The sequence below is a fragment of the Strigops habroptila genome, chromosome 12 (assembly GCF_004027225.2).
Source record: "Strigops habroptila isolate Jane chromosome 12, bStrHab1.2.pri, whole genome shotgun sequence".
NCBI lineage: Eukaryota > Metazoa > Chordata > Aves > Psittaciformes > Psittacidae > Strigops > Strigops habroptila.
This window is the reverse complement of record NC_044288.2, coordinates 1,633,945-1,660,290: the sequence shown is the minus strand read 5'-3', so window position 1 is coordinate 1,660,290 and position 26,346 is coordinate 1,633,945. Positions and strand designations below refer to the sequence as shown.

The 26,346-nt window shown below is 56.4% G+C and overlaps 1 protein-coding gene across 3 annotated transcripts in view; it reads right to left on the bottom strand.

Annotated features, from left to right (window-relative positions):
- The window catches only part of MACF1 (microtubule actin crosslinking factor 1), a 135,988-nt gene that overhangs the window by 77,384 nt on the left and 32,258 nt on the right, over nucleotides 1–26,346 (bottom strand). For all 3 annotated transcript variants that reach the window (XM_030504136.1, XM_030504137.1, XM_030504138.1), the window contains exons 4-36: nucleotides 25,631–25,720; nucleotides 23,124–23,201; nucleotides 21,588–21,680; nucleotides 15,872–16,038; nucleotides 14,630–14,742; nucleotides 14,433–14,539; nucleotides 13,889–14,008; nucleotides 13,706–13,801; nucleotides 13,330–13,457; nucleotides 13,151–13,244; nucleotides 12,400–12,554; nucleotides 11,987–12,263; nucleotides 11,417–11,545; nucleotides 11,076–11,153; nucleotides 10,757–10,918; nucleotides 10,124–10,228; nucleotides 9,726–9,821; nucleotides 9,254–9,379; nucleotides 6,977–7,129; nucleotides 6,394–6,548; nucleotides 5,881–6,007; nucleotides 5,279–5,462; nucleotides 4,551–4,720; nucleotides 4,111–4,289; nucleotides 3,772–3,910; nucleotides 3,114–3,307; nucleotides 2,793–2,955; nucleotides 2,412–2,495; nucleotides 2,198–2,305; nucleotides 1,501–1,599; nucleotides 1,194–1,346; nucleotides 1,011–1,099; nucleotides 451–586 (exon numbers count right to left, since the gene is read on the bottom strand). In XM_030504136.1, the coding sequence (XP_030359996.1) occupies nucleotides 451–586; nucleotides 1,011–1,099; nucleotides 1,194–1,346; nucleotides 1,501–1,599; nucleotides 2,198–2,305; nucleotides 2,412–2,495; nucleotides 2,793–2,955; nucleotides 3,114–3,307; nucleotides 3,772–3,910; nucleotides 4,111–4,289; nucleotides 4,551–4,720; nucleotides 5,279–5,462; nucleotides 5,881–6,007; nucleotides 6,394–6,548; nucleotides 6,977–7,129; nucleotides 9,254–9,379; nucleotides 9,726–9,821; nucleotides 10,124–10,228; nucleotides 10,757–10,918; nucleotides 11,076–11,153; nucleotides 11,417–11,545; nucleotides 11,987–12,263; nucleotides 12,400–12,554; nucleotides 13,151–13,244; nucleotides 13,330–13,457; nucleotides 13,706–13,801; nucleotides 13,889–14,008; nucleotides 14,433–14,539; nucleotides 14,630–14,742; nucleotides 15,872–16,038; nucleotides 21,588–21,680; nucleotides 23,124–23,201; nucleotides 25,631–25,720 (4,347 nt within the window). The remainder of the gene's footprint in view (nucleotides 1–450; nucleotides 587–1,010; nucleotides 1,100–1,193; nucleotides 1,347–1,500; nucleotides 1,600–2,197; nucleotides 2,306–2,411; nucleotides 2,496–2,792; nucleotides 2,956–3,113; nucleotides 3,308–3,771; nucleotides 3,911–4,110; nucleotides 4,290–4,550; nucleotides 4,721–5,278; nucleotides 5,463–5,880; nucleotides 6,008–6,393; nucleotides 6,549–6,976; nucleotides 7,130–9,253; nucleotides 9,380–9,725; nucleotides 9,822–10,123; nucleotides 10,229–10,756; nucleotides 10,919–11,075; nucleotides 11,154–11,416; nucleotides 11,546–11,986; nucleotides 12,264–12,399; nucleotides 12,555–13,150; nucleotides 13,245–13,329; nucleotides 13,458–13,705; nucleotides 13,802–13,888; nucleotides 14,009–14,432; nucleotides 14,540–14,629; nucleotides 14,743–15,871; nucleotides 16,039–21,587; nucleotides 21,681–23,123; nucleotides 23,202–25,630; nucleotides 25,721–26,346) is intronic.

Below are 26,346 nucleotides of genomic sequence, written 5' to 3'. Positions count from 1 at the left end.
TTGTCCTTCTGCAGAAATCCACCTTCTTGCTCCCCTGCACACAGGCAGCCTGTGAGATGGAGCACTTTGTGGTTAAAGCACTGAGAGGGCATCCTGCAGAGGACACACATCTGCTAAAAGGACCCTTTCCAGGACGTGTCCATCTACATGTTGCCCACCAAGCGTGAACAAGCTGACCCTGGTGCACAGGGTCCGTTGCAGAGGACAACTCTCCCATGACCTGGAAGGCAGCAGGTAAACGGCTCCTCCTGCTTGGCCTCCAGGGACCACCCCAGCTTTGGGTAATGCATGGATGGAAGAGAACGGAGGGCAACCACGTGCAAGTAAGAAAGCTGACAGGCTGTGAGTGACTGGTGGCCATGAGACACACAACCAAGCAAAACCTTTTCACACCCTGAGGAGCAGCCTGTGTCCATGTGGCCACAGGACCGAGCAGGGAGCAGCCAGTACCTTGTGCTCTGTCTCCTGAGCCAGCTGGTTCTGGAGCTGCTGGAGCTGCTCCGTGGAGTCGCTGCACAGCTCCTGGTAAGTCTCCTTCAGAGCACCGAGCTGAGCGGAAATCTGCTCCTTCTCCGGATGGGAAAGCCTGCAAAGGGAAGGGGAAACCTGTCAGGGACCCTGCGCAGACCAGCTCCACAGAATTACCATGCTCTTCTTGTGAAGGGAAAGACCAAACTCACCACGAGTCCTCCCTCCCCACTGCCTGGCTCAGCTAAAACCAGCACGGGTCAGTGTGCTGAGCAAAGGCTGACCTGAGCTGTAACTCTCAAACTCCCAAATATACAGAGCTGGGTCACTACTAAAGGAGATTAATATTGCCACAACAGCGTAAATCGGTGGCGTATTTCATAGCTGTTGGTGCAGAGAAGAAACAGACGACTGTCACGTGCAGCTCATCGCTGTTTCTAATGGGACTCGGGCACTGGACCCCAGCCCACAGCCCCAGCTCTGAGGGGTCCCATCTCCCCCCAGTGCTCTCCCTCCCTGGCCCCTCCTCACACCACACTCACTTGTGGCTGTGTTTTGCCAGGAAGATCTGTGAAGTTTTGATGGCCTCAGAGACCTGCTCCTTCTTTGCAGCCAGCTCCTCATTCAGGGCCTGTCAAAATCAGAAACAAAAGCAAGATGCTTAATTCAGCTGTGGAGGAAGAGCAGCAGTTAAACAAACTATATGATGCCTGCCCCTGCTTTACCTGCTGCTCCGAGATGGACTTCTCGATGTCGCCCAGCTCCCTGCTCCCAGCAGCAGCCATCCTGCCTTGCACACTCTGCTTCAAGCCCACGGCCCAGCCCAACAGCTCCTTCACCTTGTCCACATGCTCCTGCTTCTCCTCCTCTACTACTTTCTGGAAGCAGAGGAAGGTAACCATGTCAAAGGGGTCCCAGACTCCCAAAGGCTCTTTGGAGCAGCATCCAAGATGTAACCTCAACATGGAGCAGCAGCCTTGGGGTGCTAGGAAATGAGGCTGGACAGAGTTCAGCTCTGTACAACACCCTTACCTCCTCCTCCTCCAGGCGCCGGAGAGCATCACTGATGTACTTCACGTGCTGTGTGGTTAATGTCACCAGAGCTGTGTAGCGAGTCCGTAAATCCATAAACTGTGAAGGGAGAGAGGGGGAAATGGGGCACATCAGCCACAACCGGCAGATCCGGAGTGATGTACTTTACAGTAAAGGATCTGATGCACCACTTCTTGTTTGGAAAGCCCCCAGACACCCCACAGACCCAGCACAGCATCAATCAAACACAGCAAGTGTGGCAGGGAGGGCTGTGGCGACACACAGCATCCTGCACGACACTGGAGTGAAGGGGAGATGACAGCCATGGACACTGGGGCGGATGCTCAACTCTTACAGAGGACTATCGGGATCTGTAATATCCACACAGAGCAGACAGGACCTTGGGGCCCTACCTAGAGGTCTCACCCCAAGGATCCACACACAAGAACGCTGTGTGGTGCTCCAGTTATTTACCTCACAAGGCTGAGGGGCTGAGCCAAGCCTGCTGAATTTGACCCAGGGATTCCCAGGAGCCTGGGGATGTCCTACCTGGTGCTTAGAGCATCCCCTCTGGCTATGGGGAAAAGCAGCCAGGGTGGAAACTGTATTGATCCCAGAGAGTTGAGCAGAAAGGAGCTCATTTCAGAGGCCGCTTGGTGTTGAAGAACCCCCCTCACAATTCCTCCCCTGCTCCTACCTCCTGTGTGATGGCATCCGAGGATGAGAGCATCCGCCGGCGCTTCATGGGCGACTTCTGCTGCGACTCCACGAACGCCCTGTACGTCATGAGCTGCAGCTCGTAGTCCTGCAAACACAACCAGGGTAGAGAGACATGGAGCATGGAGATGCAAACCCTGCCGGCACCGTGCCTGCCCAGCCAGCCTCGTGTAGGCGCAGGAGGGATTGTGTACCTTGACAGCAGCCGAGTATTGCTGGGAGAACTTCTGACACTGGTCCAGTTTGGCTTGATTGTTCTCGATTTCTGCAGCCAAAGCCTTCATCAAAATTAAAGCAAACCCAATTGTCAGGACGGCTGCCATGAGTGGTGAGCCGAATTCCCATCCCCAGCCCTCCCCTTCTGGGTAAAGTCGTTATACTCTTCCATTTTTATGCAAGGCCTCATCTCCACCTCAAGCTAAGCTGAGTTTCTCCATGCCCCAGACCCCAGTGGGGGCCTGCACCCTCTTCCCCACCGCGCTTCATCATTTCAAGCTCATAGATGAGAAGATTTTAGTAAAAGAGAAGCGACATGGTCACTGCAGCAGCTGAGACACCACAAGGTCCTTCCTCACCGTCTGCTGGCTCAGCTGCTCCGACAGCACCCGGCTGTCCTCTGCCTGCCCGGGCTTCATCAGCTCCTGCTGCACCGTGATCTCCTCAATCCAGTGGATCAGGGCACTGTGGCACTGCCGGTAGTCACTCAGCACCTCCTGGATGCTCTCCAGCTCTGCATGGCTGAGAGAACCAAGGCAAATAAGAGGAGGGTGAAATGCCACCAGGGGCTATAGGGATATCCCCAACCACTGGTGGGAATCCCATCTGGAAAAACAGGGCTGCTAACAAATGTGACCCAAGCTCTCAGCTGAAGCATAGAAGAGGATCTAGAGACTCACCGGGTCTCAATCTGGGCGCAGACGCGCTGCCAGCGGTCCCAGAGCTGGCTCCCCTTCTCCTGGTAGCGCTCAAGGTCGATGCTGCGCTCCTGCCGCAGCCGGTAGAGCTGCTCCCCCACCACCTTCGCCTTCGCCAGCTCCTCCTCCAGCGTGGAGAAGACAGAGCCCTTGTTCTTCACCTCCCCGAGCCATTGCTGCAAAACCAGTGAGAGGCAGCACCGGGTCAACATCATGGAAAGCAAAAGGCACATTAGGTCAGAGATGCCCTCTGGACGGGGCTGACATGCCTGAGAAGGGGTTTATCTTCCCTCTCTCCTTAACCTGTCAAGAACTGGCTGATTATAGGAGGTATAAAACAGAGGGGACCATGTCCCCAGCTTGGAGCAAGACAGATTGGTTCAGCCCCTGCCCTACAGCAACAAGAAACCCAAGATGCTCCCATATGCTCTACGAGAGAGAGCACAAGCTGTATCTGCTCCTTCACCTTTCCAAAGCAATAAGGGGTCATATAAACAGCACAAAATCCTCCTGGCAGCTATATTGAGGCAAGAAAAGTGTCACAGAGTACAGACTGAGCAGGAAAAGGACAGAAGCCTGACAACTGTCAAAGCATTGGCTGGCCTCTGCCTGCCCATCCCGGGAGATGACCAGCACCAACCTGTAACGCTGCTCTGTGGGACTGGATAGCGGCCAGGTCAGCGGGCACTGCCTCCTCTTGGCTCAGCTTAACCTCATACCCTTTGACCAGAGATTCTGCTCCTTGGGTGTTACGAATAATGACATCAACTGTCTTCAACCTGCAAATCAAACAGAGGCAGCACAATGACATCCAAAATTCAGCAGAGATCCTCTTGGATCTGTTTGCAATATATGCCACAGAGGGATGGAGCTCAGTTAGGTTCCAGTGCAAGGTGTATTAGAGGCCCAGAGGAAACATCTTTAGCAGAATGGGGCAGATTCAAGCAGTATTTGGGAACAGAGGCATGTCCTGACTCACTTTTGCAGGTAGGTGGAAGACAGCCCATGCATCTGGTCCATCTTGTTCACCACCAAGTCAAGTTCAGAACGCAGGTGGGGCGCGCTGGACCCTGCGGGCGCCTTGTTGAGGAAGCTGTAGCATCTCTCAGAAACAAACCTCAGGTCCGACTGCAGCCGTTGCAGATCCTCCTGCATCCGCTATGGCAGGAAGGGGAAGAACGTGAAAGGAATGCCCAAGCAGGTGGAGAAAAAGCAGGATTGCCCCGGGCAAAGGGGGTGGTGTGAAAGGAAGCAACTGGAGAGGTTTCCTGCTACCTTGTGTGCAGCAGGATCCCCTCGAGCCCTGCACAGTCACGCACCCACCACCCTCACATCCCCCCACAGAAGCTAAAGCTGGGTTTGGCACACGCTGAAGACCAGTGGCCACCACCTCCCTGCCCTCCCCATCCCAGGACTGACCTCCTGCTCCGCAATGCGGATGGTGTTTTCCTGGATAGTGTCAGCATCTGCTCGGGTGCTGCTGGGGGCCTGGATGCGGCTCACCAGCCTCTGCTCACACTCCTCCAGGCGCAGGCGGATGTTCTTCAGCTCAGAGAGGTATGTCCTGGCAACGGTCTCATCCTTGTCTTCTGCAAGTCACAGACAAACCAAATCAGCAGCTCCATCAACCCCGGCTGGTGTCTGCCTCAAATGGGACCTGCTGGGAGCCCCGGAGCCGAGTGCAGCATCACACTGACACCAAGGCACTGGATGTCTGCTCAGATGGAAAATGACTTCATCAAATCATCTCATTCAAATGCAGCTGAGAACGAGCTCAGCCACAGGGCACCTCGCAGGAGAAAACTGGAGTCTCTGGTCTTAGTGGGATTCACAGTGTTACACGTGCCACCACCACATCCGTTTTCCTAAAGAGCCCCTTGCTCAGAATGCATCCTCATGACTAAACCTATCTCCAGCAATACTAGGGCAAGAGGACTCAGCAGTTAAGCTGAACTGCAAAGTCAAGTCCTCTTCTACAAGAACATCGCTGGACAAGGGCCCAGCACTTGAATGGATGGAGAAACAAGGAGAGCAGCTGCTAACACCATCAAGTGGTTAGCTCTGAAAGAAAACAAAGCCATCCCATAAATCCTTTGCTTATGAGTCTCCACAGCTCCTGGTTAATCCATCAGCCCTTTGAAGCTCACCGTTCTCCATGGACTCCAGCAGCTGCCGGATGTGTTCCTTGGAAGACTCCACTTCCTCCTCCAGGCGCAGCCGGTCCGACACGGAGAAAAGCTCCGAGTCCCGGCTGTCCTGCAGGAAGTCCTCGTAGTGCGCCTGGAGGCTCTTCATGGCTTGCTGGCACTCCCCTTGCGCCAAGGACCGGAGCTGCAAGTGGAAAAGCAGCACATGGAACCCCCAGGAATGACTTCCTATGCAGCACCTGAGGCCACCCTGCCCAGCTCAATCGCCTGCGTTTGCCAAGTGAGCAGCTCTGTGCGGAGGAGAAGCCGAGCTCCTCCGTACCAGCCCCATGCCTCCCTCCAGCCTTGCGCGCTCCCTAATGGAACGCCCAGTCCACAATCTCTTATCCCTATCGCAGTTCAGCAGCAAACTGCTGATGCTGTTTTCATTGGGAAAAACTACAACCATTTTGCACAGAACCCCCAGGCTCAGGTTTTCCCACTGTTCAAAGACCTTTGACTTCCTCAGCCTCAGAGTCTCTGGTCTTCCCTTTCTCCTCAGCCTCAGGAAGAAGCCTGGACACTGAGCAACACAGATCCAGGCAGGGAAGCTCCTACTGTACCTTTTCCATGCTGAAGCCTTGCACCAGGGCTATGTCCTTCCGCAGGTAGTTCCAGGAGATGAGGCTCTTTGTGTTCATGTGGAGCTGATGCCAGAGAGCCATCACTTTCTGGTACAACTGTTCTATCCTGCCAGGGGAAGGAGCAGATCCATCAGTGCTGGATCTCTGCAGCACACTCAGCCTTGACTCTGTTAATCCACCACCATCGCTGCCAGCCAGCAGCCCACCAAGCCAAGAAGCCCTGTTCCTGCTGCCCAGTGCCAGAGACCCCTGGAGGGATCCCTCCTCCCAAATCTTCATTTTCTCTAAGCTACTATAGCAGTTGTTGCAATGGAGTTTGCAGCTGTATAACTATGAGGGATTCCTTCCTTTGCCCCAAACCAGCCATGCCACCCATTCCTGTTCCTCCAGCCCAGCTCCTCTCCCATTCCTACCCCAGCTCTCCCTCTCCCCATCTCCCCTCTGCCATTGCACATCAGCCTCCCCCGCAGTAGAGACCAACCAGCAAGTTACCTGTTGGCCATCTCGATGGCCTCTTTGTTGGGCGGGGGCACCAGGAAGCACACAGAAGGCACCATGGCCTCGTTCCCTGTGGGGCTGATCACCTTCCACTTGGTCCTCTGGGAATTGTCCTCCAGCACACACTCGTCATTCCTGCAGATGGTGATCTGCAGGGACACCAACACCATCAGAACCCAGCAGCGGAGCTGCACACGCCCGCCCTTGCTGCCAGTTTCCATAAATATATATCTATATCATTTTAATCAAGCAAAAGCCTGGTGTAGTGCCAAGAGTGCAGCATGCTCACGTCTGGAGAGGAAGGGACAGGAAGTTAAACGGAGTTGGCTGCCACCACGTGCTTATTTGGCTGAGGCTGATGAAGCCCATCCTTGGGGAAAAAGGACTTTAGCTCCTGCCCAGAATAAATCTGAGACATGGAAATCTGCTCCATGAAAAACAGCCGTGTTATTTCCCTCCTTCTGCTTCCCACCCCATTCCTGCTTTCCATTGACAGACACCAAGGAGCTCATCCTAAACTACCCTGGGCATTGCTCCCCTGCCTTGTTCCCTTTCACCAACACCTTCCAGCCCTCACCTCGATCTGCCGATAGTCACAAACAGCCTTGATGGGGATGGTGCTCCTCACGAGGTGCTCCGGGTTCCTGGGCCGGAGCTGAACGATGGTTTTGGACCGTCCCACCAGGCTGGCGACAGAGCTCTTTGACTGGATGAGCTGCTCCTTCTCGTCCTGGCAGAAAGAAGGGTGACGGGGGGGTTGCTCGAGGCAGGGGGGAGAAGGTCTCTCACAGGCATCTCAGCACCTCCCACCCCAACGTTGGCCTGTAGGAGCTACGCTGGGATCTCAGGGGCTGAACAAACACATCAACAGGATCCTGCTGCCCTAACGGGGTGGGAAAAGGGGTCAGGAGATGGGGTGCGAGAACAGACTTCACATCAGGGTGAGTCCTCTCATCTACTACTCCCCCTGCCCTGCAAAGCCGCATGCACGCCTCTGGCTCTGTTGCTGCTAGGACAAGAACATGTTTTCTTTCTAAAGGGAAAAAAAGAGAACACAGCAGACACCAAAATTAATGTCCCAGGAGGTGTAAGGGGCTGTCCTTACAGGACAAGCTCCAGCCTAAAGCCGGGACATTCAATTGGAGGAGAGACCACAGAAGCATGCTCCCTTTTCTAAAGCGAAGGATGAAAGCATGTTTAAACCAATGGCTGGAATGGGAATACGACAAATGATGTGGACAAAACATCTGGGGAGAAGGGGCTAGTGGTAGAGTGATTGCACAGGCCTCTGGCTGCGGGCAGAAACTTCCCAACTGGAGGAAGATGCTGCGTATTGATTCCCACAAGTCCCTGCTGGGTTCAGTGGTGGAACAACCCAGGGGACTGGTGGCAAAGTCCCTGGAACAGCCTTTGGCACCAACAAAGACCTGTGCGGATCACTACACTGGCAGCTTGTGTGGTTAGTGGCAGCTCAGCCTGTTCTGGCTGCAGAGGTTTAAAAAGGATCCCAGGAAAACGTTCTCCTTCATGCTTGGTATTCCCGGGGCTGGTTAGTTGCTAACAACAGTGGAGGATAACTTAATGGCAAAAAAAAACAAAGGAAAAAGAAAAGAATAAATGATTAAATAAACTACCTGTGCCTGTCCCAGGGAGCATGATTGGAAGAAATACAACTTTAACTTATCAGGTACGAAAGAGTAATAGAGCTGAGCCCCGGGCAGCTGCCCCAGCCCTGCGGTCGTGGCCACGCTCCGGCCGCCTGGATGAGCCTCTCCCACCCCGGCCAGTGCCCGCTGGACTCCTCGAATTGCAGAGCTCACCAATAGGGACACCAGGAGCTCCATATCCTGGTAGTGCTGGAGAACAGACCAGGACAACCCCGAGACCATGACAGAGAGGCTGGGAGCCCCCAGGAGGGAAGACAGTGAGCCCTAGCCCAGCTGATGCACCCAGCATGAACACCCTCTAAGGGCATCCCCATTCCCTGGGGACATGCTGGAGATCAGCATTGTGCACCAAGAGCAAAGCCAAAGCAGCCACCTGCCTTCACAGCCTCAAATGGCACCTCCTAACCCACAGCCCTAATCCTCCCCTGTCCTGGTTTCAAACACCATCTGATGCTTTGCTCCTTGGGTTTTGGTTTTAGGTTGTGTTTCTTTCAGGCCAATTCGGACAAGATCACAGCATGATTGTGGTCATCTGCTCTCTGCTACACTGCAGCTAAACCAGGGCACGCGTCTGGAGCTCAGCACTGCTCCCATCCCCACACGCAGCTGGGCTGCCCTGGCTCTGCCCCCAACGGCACAGCAGCATGGATTAACATGGGATTTAGGCTGGATGAAGAGCAGGCATTTCTCCTAGTGAGCACCAGCTCAAAGGCAGAAACTGGAGCATCCTACAGGCTCTGTGCCTCCCTTGGTAGAACCCAACTGGCTCCATGCAGACCAGGATGGCAGGATGGACACCGACGGGAAGAACCAGCTCACACATTAAGCTCGGAGCTTGCACAGGCAGCACATGCTGCCTGCTCTTCACCCCAAAGGTACAGAGACTCAGGTGATCCATTGGCTGTTGTAACTGAGCTCCAGCTACCATCAGCAGCGTTACATCCATGCAGGGGTGCACAACCTGCACTCCATGGCCACATACAAACATGTGCAGCAGCTCCAATGAGAAGCAAAACATTGACCAAGATGAGGAAACAAACCACGTTACATGAAACTGCATCGCCGCAGGAATAAAAGGAGCCCAGTTTTCCCTGGGAAGCAAGAGGTGCCCCAAGCAACACTGCTGGACCGGAGCAAGAGGGCCACCCATTGCCCGCCCAGGGTGGTGGGGGTGTTGGAGAACCCACCATGGAGTCCTGCAGCAGGTCCTCCAGCCGCGTCAGGCTCGTGTTATGGTCGCAGGAATACTTCCTTTTGATGGAGTCCTGCAGGTTGCGCAGGTAGGTCTCCAACTCCCGGGCATCGCTGAAGAACTGCAAAGGCAAAGAGGGTCACAGAAACCTGCCCATGCCCAGGGAGCAGTCAGCAGCACCCTGCAGACCCCCCCCCCAGCACCTCAACCAGATGCTATTCCGGCCTTAAGGCTGCAAGGGCAGTGAGCATCCCACATGGATGGCCAGAACTACATGGAAATCGATCCCTTTTGCCCTAGCGAGACATCCCCAGAGAGCAGCTAAGGGGAATGAGATGATTCGGGAGAAAGCAGCCCCCATGAGCACCACAAATCCCTCCTTCCCTCACCCCCAGAGGGAGCAGCAGCATATGAAGTTCATGCAGTGCATGGGGACCAGAGGAATTTGGGCTGTTCCTCCCAATTACCTGGAAATAGGCGGCGTTCTCCTTCACGTGCTGCTCCACGCACAAGCAGAGCTGCTTAATCCACTGCCACTGGGTCTGCACAGCAGCGCTGTAGGCCTGGGAACCACGGACCAAACAGAGATGAGTAACCAGCATCTACCAGCCAGGAGGGTCACAGGAAGGACATGGCTACGGGCAAGACCTGGCTGCAACTAGGAGGGTTATGCTCTGTACAAGCATATCTGTGTCTTAATTGAGGTGGGGATTATTTGGGTATGGCCTTGAGCTTCTCAAGGCCAGGTTGGACAGGGCAACCCCCATCTAATGGAAGGTGTCCCTGCCCATAGCATGGGGTTGGAACTGGATGAGCTTTAAGGTCCCTTCAACCCAAACCATTCCATGATTTCCTGCCCACTTACCTCTACGGTTTGCTTGGCCGGGTGGTTCTCCAGGGACAGCAGCTCTGCCGTGTCTTGGAGGGAGCGGAAGATGTCCTGCTTCTCATCCAGCTCCGTCATCAGCTCCTGCATGAAGGACACAAGCAAAGTCCAAATCTCAGATATGGGGAGCTGTGTCACTCAGGCTGTGTCCAACTAACACAGCACAGAAGCACTGCAGTAAATACCAGCAGCACCACAATCAGTCCCCCTCAGGATGCTTCCTGGGCACCAAACACGTAGGGCAGATGTGACACAGGTACTGGAAATCTGCCCAGGAACCTCTTCAGTCCCAGACAGTGCAACTGGGGAGACAGTAATTTATTTATACTGCTTTAAAGAGGAATCAATATTCCTTTTCTTCCTACCCACCAGTTAAAGACGCCTTTAATTCCAAATAGTGCCAAAAAAAACATCTTTTGATGCCTTTTCCACTGAAACTCAATTGAACAAATACTTTCATCAGCTGCACTCATGAGCTACAAGCTCAATGACTTCAGAGGGAACATCCAACCTCTGGGGATTTCAGGTCTGTTGGTAGCTGAAGGACCCACAGCAGGTCAAAAGCAGCAGCAGCACACCCCAGAGAGCACCCATCCCACCAGCCCTGCTCACCGAGAAGTAGTTTTTCTTGGCTGCAATGTTAGGGTTGTTGTCGCTCCAGTCATAGGCCAGTTCCTCCTCCTCCTTCTCATTGAGCCAGATGAGCTCAGCAGTGGCCCGGGACACAAACCCATGCAGGCTCTGGAGATGCCTCAGCCGGAAGCTCGAGGTTTCCTGCACACAATGAAGGGTGATTCCTCTCCCCTGCTCTGCAGGTGGCTGGTTTCTTCCCCCCTTCCCAGCCTCGGAGCAGGGATGCTCAGGAGCAAGGCAGCAGGGATGGACCCTGTGCTCCCTGGGCAGTGCCAGAGCCCACTTGAAGCCCACTCACCATCAGCTTGCAGTACTGTGTCTCCAGCTTGCCAAGCGTCTCTGTGTAGCTGGCACGGAAGTTCTGAGACATTTTACCCTGAAGAATGAAAAATGCTCCTGTTACCCAACACAGGACGGCACCACTTGAAACCCCACCTCCAAATCTCCCTCCCCAGCTCTCTGCGAGCAAGAGGAGGTGGAGAGGATGGCTCAGGGCGGCAGCTTCTTGCACTGACCCAGCATCAATTCAGAAGCTCCATCCTTAAACAACACCTTTACCCACAAGAACCGATCCTGATGCCCTCACCTTCCCACATGAGTTGTGCCATGCACTGTGTCACCCAGCCCGTGCCACTGTACCTCGTACATCCTGGCCTCCTTTACGCTGGAGCCCAGGTCCTCCACGCTGGTATGGATGTGCCGCTGGGTCTCCAGCTGGGTTTCCACGCTCGGCAGGTCGGTTCCCCACTCTGCCCGCTCCAGTCTCATCTGAAACAGGCCAAGGGGTCCAAGTCAGCTCTCCCCATCTGCAGGAGCACCTCTCATAGGACACAAGGGCAAGAAAACCTTCCAGTTCACTCAAGATGGAACAAACACCACGCCAGTCCTGGTAGAAACTCCTAAGCCAGTGGTCCAACACTGAATGATTGCTGGGGCAGCCTACACAAACTTCACATCCACTTAAGACCAAAAGGACTGCCTGCACCAGTACAGATTTGCTTCCAGCTTTGAAAGGATCTTCTGATACCCACTGATCAGCGGGGCCACAAGAGAGAGAATCCAACACAAGACAAATGTGCTGGTGCTCCCCAGAAACTCTGAACCACCAAAGCAGTTATTCACAGATAAAGCAGGAAAAAGGCCAGAGCAGGTTCCTACCTTCCCACATCAGTGTGAGTGAGTGATGTGCTCCAGAGAGGCAGCACTCACCTGCATTTCCTCCACCCAGGCCAGCAGCTCGTACACGAATCGGAGGCTGCCTTCATCTTCGGAAGAGGAGATGGCCACCAGCTCTGTCCTGGTCATGGGCTTCCGGAACCAGGAGGCAGAGGAGGTGTGAAGCCCTTTCGTCAGGGACTCGCCCTTCAAGTGCGTTGTGCTCAGCGTGGAAGTGGGCACCAGCTCCAGGGTGGAGAAGTGACCTTTCCTGTACAGGTTAGTGCATTCCAGCCTCAGCGTCACCAGCTCATCTTGCAGACGCATGATCCTGAAGGAGCAAGGCCCAGGTTAAGAGATGCACTCACACTCCTTCCCCTTCCCCACAGTGGGGCAGAAAAGCCTCATGCGTCAACCTCTGACCACGTTTCTCCATCCACAGACCATTCCAGCATGGCCCATCTCACCTGAACACCAGCTCCTCCAGCTGGTAGTAATTCTCATCCCGAAGGATCTGCACATCCACCTGCAGCTGGCGGATGAGCCCCTCACATTCCTGCAGGTACATGACCACGTCGTGCTCGTACTGCACCGGCTGCCCTGACTCCAGGTGAGCAGCATCCTGCATGGAGAGAGGAGCCTGAGGAAACGTGGGCACAGACGGAGGACAGCAGCCCAGCACCAACTTTAAGCTCTAAAGACCTTTTGGTCCACAAGCTTTACTTGAGCAGAAGAACATGAGTTCATCATTCACACCACGCCCAGGATGTCCCCTTTAGAAAAGCTCCTGCAGATAAACTGAAAGCTTCTAATGATAGATGGGCTCCTGTGGTTATTCCCATGGATAGTCAGTTAAATCATCGCATTTCTTGCTTGGGCTTAACTATTTTTAGCTCCCAGCCCTCACATCTCTTTCTCCCAGAACAAAACATCCTCTTTAGATATCTACTCCGTACCCAGGTAGCTGCAGTCTGCACCTGAGTCCTTTCTGCCAAAGGACTTTCTGTCCTTTTTAGACAAATAAAACAGATTTGGGGATTTTAGGCTTAATAACACAACAAGCTGTCCCCAAGGTCCTTGTGTGATCACCAGACATCTACCACCACCCCTCAGTGTCAGAAGAGAAAGGAAAGGTGTCTTGGAGAAGCAACCACCCCACACAGAAGAGAGGGGAAGAGGCAGGAAAATCAGGAAGGGGGAAAATCCCCCCTCACTCACAGCCTGCAGTGTGTTCTTCGCCAGAGTGAGTTTCTCCTCACAGCTCAAAGCACCATTCTGGATTTTGTTAGCAATTTGTAGCAGCAATTCCAGCCTGTGATGACAGAGGGGAGGAGAATGAGACAGGGGCTTTGGGCCACCCCTCCAGCCAGGGAAGCAGGGGACATGCCCACACCGACCTCTCCACCGCTGGCCGCAGCAGCTTCTCGCGCTCCAGCATCTCGATGATAAGCTTGCCCCACTCCTCCTCCACGTCGTTGGGGTGGTAGCCCTGGGGCAACTTAATGCGTCCAAATTCGATCCATACCTGGGGAAAACAGCAACAGAATGGCATCTCCTTCCCTCCTCCTCGAGCTGGCTACAGACTACAGCAAGGAAAGCAGAGCTGTAAGGCAACAGCCTCACTCCTGCAGAGTGCTGCTTGCTACATCATTTACCCTGAAGGTTATTTACTCTTCTCTCTTCCAAAATAAACCTGCACTGAGCACACTTCAGTCTTGCTCAAAGCACAACACTCCCACCTACAAGCCTCTGGGTAGCCATGATGCTGCTTACCTCTAGCAGTTTGTAGAGCTCCTCTATCCTTCCTTTTTCCTGCTCTTTTGCTGGGATTTCAGTTTCTTTGAAGTGTATGTACTGGTTATAAAGTGCCTGGGATGAGAAAAGCTCATCAGAAACCACCCAGCTCTCGATGCTGAGCACGTGGGACACTGCAGATTGACCTCATCCAGGACCTACCTTTAGCTCTACAGGGTTCTGGGGGAAGGATTTATCTGACATGAGTATCGTGTGTTGCTTGATCCAGGAGACGAGGGACTCCACGCGGGTCTGGTACTCCAGCCACCTCGAGTCCACCTCCTGTGGGGTGAGAGGGCCCTTGCAGAGCACTGCCATGGGCAGGTCTCCATGGGGAGAAGCAGAGCAGGGAGGGAACGGAGCTGCCATGGTCACAGCTAAGGGATGGATCATTTGCCTGTGCCTCCCTCCTGATGATGCCATCCCAGGTATAGGAAGGAGGAGGAGGAAGATCCTCCTCGCAAGCTGCTCCCTGGAAGCCAGTTCTGCTTTCCCATAAGCTCAAACCCATGGCAGAACCTGCAGAACGCCATGGCTCTACAGGCACAGCAGCAGCTCACAGGCAGACACACTAATGGGGAAGCTCTTTCCTCCCCCTGAGTCTCTTCCACCCATCAACCATCTGCTACAGCGGACAGGGAACCTCCAAACCCTTCCCACAACAACCAGCTGCCTCCCATACCACTGCCCCAGCATCCCAACTCACGATAGCACTGATCCCTTCTCCTCCCTCAGGGACTTTGGGAAAGGCATCGTAGATTGAAGACACATAAGTTATCACGGATTTCTCATCCGGAGAGGGGACGTCCACGTCTGACAAGGGGGAAGAAGAAAGGCAGTGAGGAACGGGAGCAGGCAGAGGTCAGCATCATCCCACATCAAAACATCACCCTAGTCACCCACCTTCAGCATCCAGCAGCCGGGTGACCCCCAGCCGCTCCGCAATCTCGAAGGCCTGCTCCAGGTTCTCCCGGTTACTCTGGATCTGCACCCTCTCCATGTCCACCAGATCTGGCCTGCGAGACACGCAGCACAGTCACAATGTTGGCAAACAGCACAAAGATGCCCAGGACGGAGCATCCTCGATGGGCCCCACTGCCCAGGCAGCTCCCAGGGGCTTGTCCGAGCTCCTGTCCTGGGCTGGTGTCTCTCTCCAAGGTGACCTGGGCAGCACCTCCCCAGCTCGTCCCCTTTGGAAAGGGGATGTTCAGGCTGTGAAGGAAAAACTCTTGCGCTCCTCTGGGACCTGCCCCTTTCCACACCCACTCTGTACCCAGTGTGGTGGCCTGGGACTGGACAGAGGTGCATGAACAGCCCCAAAGCGGGTGGTTAACCCTCTCCAGAGGACATGGGCAGAGTGGAGGGGATGCAGCAGGCACAGGTGCTGCCAGCCCTGCACCAGGAACAGAACCACCAGCAAACCACTGCACAATTAAACCTCAAATGAGCACATAGGAGCCAGGAAAATCCCAGCCTCTGAGCACCACGAGTGTGCTGCCCATCTCCTGCCTGCAGAATCCTGCTGTGTCCCTCCCTGCTAAACCCTGCCCGCTCCTCCCGGCCACAAGCAAGCCCAGAGCAGCACAGGGCAGAGCTATTTCCAGCTCCCAGGAGATGCTTCCTCCCAGGGCGTTGCTGTTCTCCTGCAGGCTCCAAGGCCATGCCAAATGCCCTTGACAAAGCAGCCAGGGCAGAAGCCAGCCCTGCTGGCCCCAGCGCTGCCTCCCTGCCCATGCAGAAAGTGCACTGTCTCTAAAGGAACTGTGAGAGCAGTTCAGGAGAGCTCGGAGATCCTGGGACGACAGTGTGGATGGAAGTGCTGCTATTCATGGAGAGCAGAAAGGGCAGCACTGACACGTCAAACACTGCGGCGCTCCCAGTTTAAAAGCTTTTCTTTTCTTGCCTCTCTCCCCAACCTCACTCACGATGCTTTTTCTTGCAGCCTCATGTACTTGTGGCTCTTTCCCAGCATCCACCCACCAGCTACTTGGCTGAAGAGATGATTTCCAGGTAAAAGAGACAAAAGGCTCACCGACATCTCTCTGCACTCCAGACCATCACTGACTGCAGCGGTGGGCTGGGACCCCTGGGTAGTCCTCAGCCCTTCCTCCCACCCAGACGATGCTCTCCGCTGCTCCTGCCTACCTGTATCTGTGGATGAGCGCGTTGAACATCTTCCCATCGCTCCAGCAGGATGAGAAGTTGGTGCATTTCACCCCGATGTAACCCGCCGTCACCTTCTGTGTCCACAGAAGCAGCTTCTCCTTGGCTGACATATCCCCCGACTCGCCGCTGATGTAGATGTCAGAGATCTGCAAGGAAGCAGCAGCCACGGGGTGATGCAGGAGGGGAAAAAGGCCCCACCAGCACCGCTGGTTCCTATGAACTTGCCTGAGACCTGGCAGCTCGTGCACCCACTCCACTGCCAGCTCCTGCCCAGCACCCAATGCGAGGAGCCCCAGCACCCTCACATACCCAGGGCTCACCAGGAATGGTCACAGCCCCATCCGGCAGCACCCAAGGAAAGACCAACCGACACCATTTCTCATCAGGGCTGCCAACGTGACAGGGGATGCTCCACCCAGAGCATCATGTTGTAAAGAAATACCAACTTAAGAAGCAGGAAACAGCGCTTGGAGGTGCTGTGTGCTGTGGAGGTGCTCCAAGCTCCTCCAGCTTGGAGCTGCTTGCAGCAGGGTCACCAGCTCCCTCCCAGGGGGAAAGGGAAGGATGGAGAGGAGACTGTCGCATCCCCACTCTGCCTTGTGGTGCCTGGAGAGGCAGAACCAGGGTGCTAGTGACAGGGGTGCTGGTGACAGGGGTGCTGTGACCCACCTCCCTAACAAGAGACCAATGGTCGCACACCCCTCTGAGCCAGACACCCAGGACTGGCTGCAGATCCCAGACTTGCACGTGACAGAACGCACGTGTCTCCACATTCCAGCATATTTCTGACTGGCACAGCTTCCTCCTCACCCAGTCCCCCCCCAGTTAGTACAATAGTACCCCCCAATAGCTCCCCAATTAGTACAACTACTCCCCTTAATGAAGGGGCAGACAAAGGGGAGGGCGGGAGCCGCTCGGATTTTCCAGGGTGCCTGTGGAAAAGCAAGGCTCAGTGGATTCCTCCTCCCGGCACTGCAGGGAGAAGGTGTGCCAGGAGCCAGCCCTACCGAGCCCCCCCGAGCACCTTCATCCCTCCCCAAAACACACCCGGGTGGGTGCTGGTACTGCTCAGGCCCCGGCAGCCGGAGATCCCTGCGCAGGCAGGTCCTGCAGGATCAGGAAGGCTGGAGGAAGGCTGGAGGATGTGTAATTGGTATGCTGCAGCTCACCTCCCTCTCCTGAGCCTGATCCGCTCATCACACACAAAACTGCTCTTTGTCAGCCGCTGCCACACCGCCGGCGCTGCCTTTAACTCCTCCAGCCCCGTGGCTGCGCTTCCTTAGGGATGCCGGGACCCGGCAGCACAGCCAGGATGGATACAGCATAGGTGAGCAGCAGAATGGCACCCTCCATGTGTGCAGGCAGCAGGGATGGACCCACAAACCTTCACCTGCCCAGCACCCCCTTATTGATTACCCAGTGACTCCTAATGAAGAGCAGAATGAAACCTCCTGTGAACCACCCATCAGCTCTGCCCCACCTGAGCTCCCCAGTGCCCCTCAGGACACTCCTCACAGCACCCAGCTGGGATAAGTCCTCTATTTTCAACCATTCCCACAGCACGGGGGTTCTCCAATCGCTGAGCCCTTCCCCGAGGGCATCCTTGCAGGAAACCCTCCTAGAGACACGCGTACGGAGGTGCAGGATGCGGCACCAGCTCCACCCTCCTTTCTTCACATGTCTGTGTCAGGACAAAGATTTAGGGAGGCACCAGCAAGAAGAGAGAGTGGAAACTCACAGGACCTGGGCTCAGCCTCTTCCAAACCCTTCCAACACCAGCCTTGCGCATCAAGCAACCGGTGGCAGGATGCGGAAGGCCAGATGGTGACACCAGCCCCAACCCAGCAAAGGTATCAGGGCCATAGCCTCTTTCCTGCCCCTCCAACCACACGCTTCTCCTGGGGTGTACAGAGCTTGGTCAAATCCAAGAGCACCTTCTGCCCACCCTGCCACCCCTAAACAGAGACCTGCAAACAGCAACAACAGGCTCCAACACAGCATCATCCCCTCCTCTTCCTCTTAAGATCAGGCAGAGCCTCCACGTTCACCCACTGCCTGGTAGCTTAGCGCAGGCAGCAGGATGGGGATACCCCAAACTCGCACTCAACCCAGCAGCCCTGAGGGCACATGTGCCACTGGTGACACCAACACAGCACCAAGAGCTTCTGTGAGCACAGGCAGCACGCACCGGCTCCGGTGAGCACAGCTCTCTGACCACCCATGCTGGGAACACAGGATGGGTTAATCCCTGAAAAATGCTTCCTAATGGAGATGCTCGGAAGGGAAAAGGCTTCGGGAGCTTTCTGCATCACCCATGTTCAGCATGAGCTTGCACCTTGCCAAAATGACTGTCCCCAGGAGCCACCAGGATCTGGGCTCCACTGCACCAGGTCCCCCCGCCCCGGTCCAAAAGGGGGGTGAGGGTATACGCAGACACTGACCATTCCTCCGGCTGTCCCCGAGCTCCCCCTCCAAGCCTGGCCCCCTCCAAGCCTGTGGCCACCTTCAGAGGGAGATGCCGTGGTCCCACCAGCTCCAGCACGTGTGGCCAGGTCGCTGCTGTACCCTGAGGAGCTCCGGGCTGCGCCCCCGCTGCGCCCGCTGAAGGAGGACGGGCTGCGGGAGGCCGGCGGTCCGTGCCCATCTCCCTCCCCGGCCTGAGACGACGGCAACCCTGAGGTTCTCCCTGCGCCGGGGTTTTCTGCCTGATCCACCATGGGGGACGGCGTCGACAGCTCTGAAACGGTGCCCGGCTCTGCTGCGGAGGAGCAGGTCCACACAGTGCTGGAGCCAGGGTCGTTGCTGCCTCCTTTCCCCCAGGCATCCAGGGTGCTGTTGGCTCCCAGCTCCTGGCTCTTTGCTGGCTCCTCGGTGCCGGCCGGGGACAGGAGCCCCTCGGGATGGCCATTGGGGCGCAGGGGCAGCAGCACAGCCTGGCGGCTGCCTGCGCCGCTCCTCTGCAGCTCGACCAGGCGGCTCACTGCCCTCTCGCAGCCCTCCTCAGCCGGGTTGTCCAGCAAGCGGGCGATGACGGTGGTGCCTTCATCCCCGGCAGCGTCTGCGCCCGGCTGCCACGGCTCCGGCACCAGCAGAACCTTCTGCACCTCGCCCTGGAACCGCTCCTTCACCTGCACCAGGAGCCCGGGGTGCAGCGCTGCTGCCTTGGGGTCCCTGCAGCGAGCGGGCTCCTCTCCTCCCTCCCGAGGGGCTGCCTTTGACTTCAGCACATCCTCATCCTCACGCACCTCCAGGGCTGGGGCTTCCTGCTGTGGGGCTGCCTCCGGCATCGCCCTCCTCTTCCCCCTCCGCCTCCGTTTGAAGCGGACCCTTTTTTTAGGAGACAGGGGCGCCTTTCCCACTGCTTTTTCCTTCGGCTCTTTAACGCAGCCCAGAGAATTCCCCATCTCCTCCTCCTCCTCCTCCTCCCCGGCGCCGGCAGCAACGCAGCTAAGCGAGTCGCCAGCTCCCGAATCAATCCCGAATGGGGCTTCATGGGCTCCAACGCGTGCCGTGCTCCGTGCCGCGGGGTGCCCGTGCCCGGCGCTCCCTCCCGCCAGCCCCACCGCCGCTCCAGACAGCCATCTTACAGCCTGCGCTGCCAGCACACACATTCAAAGCATCTCACTGCAGTTCAGAAATCACTTGACCTAAAAGCAGAGGGAGCGGGGATTGGCTGCAGCTCCTGTTCTCCAAACATGAGGTAATGGGAGCACGGCCCTCGCCAACACAAACAGGGAGCAGGAATCAGGCAGCGGAGCGGGGAGGAGGGTGGGAATGGGGAGGATAAACCCCACAAAACGCGGGGAAGGTTGGTAAAGGTAGGATAAAGGAAGGGGTGGGAAAGAAACGGGGTGGGGGGAAGCAGGGAGGAGTCAGAGCAGCTCTGCACGCACACCAGCGGGAATGCGCCGGCTCCACAGGGATGCTGCTGGCCAATTCGGGAGGTTTGCTCCTTAAATCTTAATGCTGAGAGCCCCAAGAGCTCTCATGTGCCCACGCTCCTGCCAGGGTCACCCAGCTCAGGGCGTGGAGCAGCAGCACATGGCACCCCGGGGACCTGGCATCGCTTCAGGGAGACACAGTCGCGGGGTCCCAACCAGTGCCGATGATCCCATACCAGTCCAGCCCCTTCTGAGGGCAGGTTTTGAGCATCCCAGCTCTGCTCACCAGCTCACCAGAGGGACCAGAGCAGGGCAACATGCACCAAAAGCAGGGATGAGAGAAAATGGGGAGTGGGGGAGGCATAAAGGTGGAGATACTGAACTCAGCCCCAGCAAGCAGGGCTGGGAGAGGAGAAACACACCATGAGGAGCAACCCAGGAGATGACCAAGGGAGTCAGGGACCCCAAGAGCCTCCAGGGTGTGGGGGGCAGGCCCCACACCTTCACTGCTCCAGCTCCCTGCTCCATACGGACACCAGCCCTTCCTAAACCTCTCCCAGCCGCCTGCCCCCAGGCAATGGTACTGGGACACGGGAGATTAAGAGGTTCACAATGGAGCCACAACCCCAGAAACAATCCCATTAGCCCAGTAGGGAGAGGACGTGCAGGCTCATGGCACCAGCCCAGCTCCCCATGGGACCCCTTGTCACCCACCCTGTCCCTCATGGCAGGGTGGCGCCATCCCCTTCCAGCTGGGCACGGGGGGCACCCAGGACCTCCTGATCTCCCCTCCCTGGTCTCCTGCAGCAGAGGATGCACCAGGGCTGGGCCACCCCAAAGATGAGGACCACGAGCATGGGATGCCACCAGCCAGGGTGCCACCAGAGACAACAGCGACTGCTCAGCATCCAGATCCTGCTCGATCCCGGCTGCTTCCCATGGACAAACCACCAGCCAAGTGCCTCGCCAGCAGCCTCACACCCAACTTATCCCCACGCTCCCCCCAAAAGCACTGCTCACTCATCCTCCAAGAATTAAAGCCTTCCTTACGAGGTCCCAAAGCCAGCGCGAGCCTCATCTGGAAGATGCCAGCAGGGATGCAGCAGGGAGCTGGGACACAGCAGCTCCCAGGAGCTCGGTCCCGCAGCGGGAATGGCCCTGGAGTTAATGCCACATAGCTCACAAGCTGCTGACAGCAGCACTGCTCAGCGAGCCAACATGCCAACACACTGGTGGCATTAGGGGCTGTGCCCTGAGGGCATCAAAGCTACAACTGGGTAATTTGAGGGTATTAAAGACCTGAGACCCTGTTTTGCAAGAGCATCTGCAGCACACAATTGCTGGAGACGGTCCCAACTGCGTTCCCCAGCAGGGACAGAGAGCTTCTCCTACCCCGGTCCTGAACCACTGTCATGCAGCTGACATTTTCCATTCCAACAACCACACAAAGGGCCGGGAGCACCTCGGGATAACAGCCCCATGCGGGTGGGAGCTCAGCCCGTTCCCCCACGGCCCCCTCTGAATCTGCTCTTCTCCTCCAGAGACATCAGCTGAGCAAACAGCTACCGCCAACAACCCCAGTGCCAATGGGAGGCCACCACACACAGCCCATCATTAATGATCCCATTATGGAAACAATGGGAAAAGGGTGTTGCTGTTCCTGCAGCACCAGTCTCCATGATCCTGCAACGTGTGTGGATCCCCTGGACCAATCCATACACCAGCATTGCCACAGAACACGCGGACAGACGGATGCCAGCACCATTCCCCCCCGTCCACCCCGCATCCTTCAGCAAGAAGCTCTCATGACCTACCTGGAAGTGGAGGATGATGGTCCATATGAGCCCCAGGGTGAGCTTGGGGTTGCCATCCGTAATGTCATCGTTGCGAATGTTCACCAGTTTCACCTAAAGGAGAAGCACCAGGGTCAAAGCTCACCCACAGAAAGCAGGGGGACATGTCCCTGACCACGCTGTCCCCAAGGGCCACCCCAAGCACTTCAGTGGGGGGACACACAAGACCCCAGTGCTTCCTGAAGCAGCAGCGAGGCCACCTCATGCCCTGTCTCAGGAAGCATTTTTCACATCTCCAGCGCTCTCCATCTGGAATTGCTTTCCCAGCACTTAATGGCTTTATTTTAGCTCACCCAGAGAAGCGCCTCATCCCCAAAGCCCTGAGCACTGGTGCATAATTTAACAGCCACAGAGCACGGGTGGAAGAGGATGGCTGAGCTTCAACAGCTCCTTCCTGGGTTCAAAACCAGGCTGCTTAGGTTGGTTTTGAACTCTAGCGAAGCAGAAACACCAGCGCTGCCCTCACCAGCGCTCCCCCAGCACTCATCAAGAGCCCCATGCAAGCAGATTCCAGCCCCACAGTCCCAGAGCTGCCTGGCCACTGCTCCTGCTCTCCCTGCAGCCAGTATTCCACGAGCTGCCACATGCTTTGGACTCTTTTCCCCTGGTGAGCTCCCCATGGAGGGTCCCCACTCCCCAACAGGGCTCCACGATCACTCTCTAGCAGGAGCATATGGGATAAGACATCCTGCTTCAAAGGAAAAGCTGTTTCATCCAAGTAGAGAAACAAGCTCCCGAAAGCCCCCGGCAAAATGTCTCTATCAAGGGGCTGGGAGGAGGAGCAGGGGGCTGGAAGCAGCTCACCCTCTCTGGAGTGGGGCACAGTCACGTTTATTCAGTGCCCCCAGGCCAGCGAAGAGAGAGAAAAGTCTCTGCTTCAGCAGGAACTAGTATGATTTATCATCACCTCGGCATATCTGGGGAGCATCTCGGTGGGGAGACCTGACCCAACAGGCAGAACGGGACACGCGGCCCTGGGGGTTCCACCTACAGAGCCAACAAGTCTGGGGATGCATCCCAGTGCTCCAGGCGGATCCCGCCCAGGGGTGCGGAGGATGCCTGGGCTCTGCACAGGCACTGCAGGGCCAGCACCTCCCAAAAGCCTGCCCTCTGAAAGCCAAAGGGTGATGCTGTCTGTCCATGGGATGTGCCGCAGCTGCCCATTCCCAGTGCTGGGATCTGCCGGGGAGCTCCGGCTAAGGCTTTTTGGGGAACAGAAGTGCCTGTCTGTGACATTTGCAATCGTCTTCCCACAACTGGAGCCTGGTCCCTCATTTTGATACTGATTTTTGTGCTGCATGGGTGGTTCTGAGAGGGAACAACACCTACAGGGGAATGTCCCCTGACAGCCATCCTCATCAGCACCAGCACCACGGGGATGGGCACACCCGGGCACAGGCTGATGCTGCTTCCCAACACCCTTCCCGAGCCCCAGCCAGGGGAAAGAACCACGAATCACCCGGCTCTGCTTCTGGATGAGCCTAATTCAGCCCTTACCTGTCGCTGCTTCAGGAAATCCAGGGCAATCTGCACGTTCTGCAGCCGGTGGAAACGCATCCGCCCCTTCTCACGCGGCTGCAAGACAAAGGCAGCAGGTTCAGGGGGGGCTCATGGAGCCGGGCTGGCAGCTCCCCACATGCACAGCCACCCCCCGTGCCCAGCGTGCTGCTGTGACCCCGTGCACTTCACACATCCTGCTCTATCCTCTTGCTCTGCAGGCAAATAAAGTCATTGCTACGCGTGATCCTGCTGCAAGAGGGCAAAACGACCACGGTGGGGCATGGAGGTGGGAAGACCCCAAGATCTTGACCTCATCCAAGACCTCGAGGGTTGGCATCCGGGCTCTGAGCTCTGTGCTCAGCTGGCAGCAGGCAGGACCGGCACAGCCTCCAAGATCCCAGGGCAGGATCCCACCCATCCCAAAGTCAGACAAGCTGGGAATAGGGCTCAGCAAAGAGAGCTGTGCATGAGCGGATGCACGGTCTGACCCATCCACGTGGAAGCAGAGGCAGGTCTGCTCCACAGCGGGACATGGGGACACAGGCAGGTCCTCTCTGATGGCAAAGAAGCCATGACCTCAGCCTCAGCCCCTGCAGACCCAGCTCAGCTCATCCCACATGTGGGCTCCACATCCCACCTCCAAACCCTTGGGGAATGCCCTGGGCTGTGCTCATCACTGCTACTGCTTGTGGGGGAATTGCCAAGGTACCAGGAGGCTGAGCTGTGGCCAGGGGAGGGGTATGGGATATGGGATGCTGGATCTGCTTTGATACAGCAGGAGGAGGATCAATGCCCAAATCCTGATCCAAACCTCAGTATGAGGCATCACCAGGATGCTCTGAACTGCTGGGACACTCCAAGTCCTCTGGGTCCCCTTCCTTCCCCAGCCTGAAGGGGAAGAGCTGTCACTGCAAGGAGAACATCTCCAGGGCTGCAGAGACTGGAGCCTGGTGGGAAGATGCCATGGCCCAGCTCCTCCTGCACTGCTCCAGGTGGAAGTGACACCATGCACAAGGGACTCATCACCCAGATCAAAGGGGGCTGGAAAACACACCTTGTACCCCTGAGCAAGGCTTTGGGGTCTGGCCCCCTCATGGAGACCCCCGGCTGTGCCAGTCTGTGCTCGCTCCTACCTCCACTCACATGCATGGGGTTGCTGGTTGTGCCCCGGACCCTACAGTGGCACCAGCCCCCCCGATAAGGTGCCTGTGCCCTGTCCATGCAGTGCGAGGTGAGCGGCCATCACTGCAGCCCCGTGGGGGGGACACATGCTGTCACCCCGGGTGGGTGGTGTGCCCTGACTGCAGGCTGGCACCGCAGTGCGCGCACGGATAATCCAGTTCAGGCGAGCAGAGCCCAGGAATGAGGACGGCAGCAAAGGGAGCCTGTGCTCCTACAGCTTCCCTCCTGCAGACCCTCGCTCAGGGTGACCACCCTGGGTGGGTTTTATCCAAAACCGAGGAGAAGGGAAGGTCGGAGCCTCCGGGCTGCACTGGACTATCCGACGGCACTCCAGTGCCTGCCTGGGATACAGACCCAACCTACTTCTTCATCATCATCATCTTCCTCCTCCCGCTCCTCGCTGCTTGCACGGCACCAGGCCGGCGCTCTCACCAGGCGAAGGCTCCGCTGAGCTGGCGGCTCTATTTGCTATTGAGGACGGGAGGGACGGCGGCGACGGGAGGGTGACACGGCAGGGAGACACAATGGAAACCAAAACGCAACACCCAGGTGAAAGGGAAAACAAAAGAGTGGGGATGAAGGTGGCTGGATCTCTGGCACACCCTGGGCTCCAGCACAGGCATTTCCCCTTGGATTTGAAAGCCGGAGTGAAGAGAAGGAAGCTGTCTGGATCACAAGTAGCTTGATCCAAATTTTCAGCCCCCACAAAAACCTGATTTGGCATCTTCTGGAGGGTAACGGAGGGAGTTGGGAGATCTTTACCCAGATCCTATTTTAGGGGAAAGCTAAAATAATTCCTGCTGTGCTACCCTGTTGCAGCAACTGGGATCTTCCCAGAGCTGAGTGAATGTGTCAGTCTGAGGAGGAGGAGGAGGAAGGAGGGGGACTCTACGATGCTCATGACGCAGGACGAGGTTTGCAGGCCACAAATCCAGCTCGGGCAGGAGCTGAGCATGGGGCAGGAGTGTCAAACCTGAGCTAAAGCACTGGGCAAACTCTCACAGAAAGAGTTTTAGTCAAAGCCATTATTATTTTAGATGCAGAGGCAAATCTAGGTGAAGGTTTGAAGCCTTCACAAAAAGAGGGCTCTACCCAGGGCACCACAAGCCAGAGGCTCTGGGGGGACCCGAGAGACCAGCCTGGGGAACACAGGTCTGAGTGGAAATGAATAAAATAATAACTAATAATAATAAAAGAAACAACAACAGACATTTGAAAACAAAACTATGGCATAAGAAATGACAGAGGGGAGTGGGAGGAGGATGGAGAGGACCTATGGGGAAGGGTGGCAGCAGCATCACTGCCCAGCCCTGGGCACTTACCAGCTTGACCCCTGACAGCACCTCCAGGAGGGAGATGAGGTTGTGGCCGTCTCGTAGGTCTTCGTAGAGGTCATTGATGTGCTTGCGCACCTGCAGGAGGAACAGCCAGCACTAAACATGGTGATTCCAGAATGACGGCTAAGGAAAGCAGCCTCCCGTCTCCCAGATAACCCGCTGCCACTTTTACACATGAAATCAGGCTGTTAAAGCACCCGTATTCTGGGCAATCCCATAACACTGCACACAGAGCTCTGCAGGAAGGGTGGCTCGGTCCTGAAGCGGTGATTTAAGTGCTCAGGCTGCCTTAGAGCAGCTCCCAAAACACAGCACCCAGCTTCCATGTGAGAGCAGAGGAGGCTTCTGCAGGCTGTGAGAGCAGACTGACCTTTGGACCTGCTCTTCCCAGACACCCAGACCTTGTCCTTGGGTTTTACTCATGTGGGAATCCTGGAATGGTTTGGGTTGGAAGGGAGCTCCTCCAGTTCCAACCCCCTGCCACGGGCAGGGACACCTTCCACTAGAGCAGGTTGCTCCAAGCCCCTGTGTCCAACCTGGCCTTGAACACTGCCAGGGATGGGGCAGCCACAGCTTCTCTGGGCACCCTGAGCCAGCGCCTCAGCACCCTCACAGGGAAGAGCTTCTGCCTCAGAGCTCATCTCAATCTCCCCTCTGGCAGGTTAAAGCCATTCCCCTCGGCCTGTCCCTACAGGCCCTTG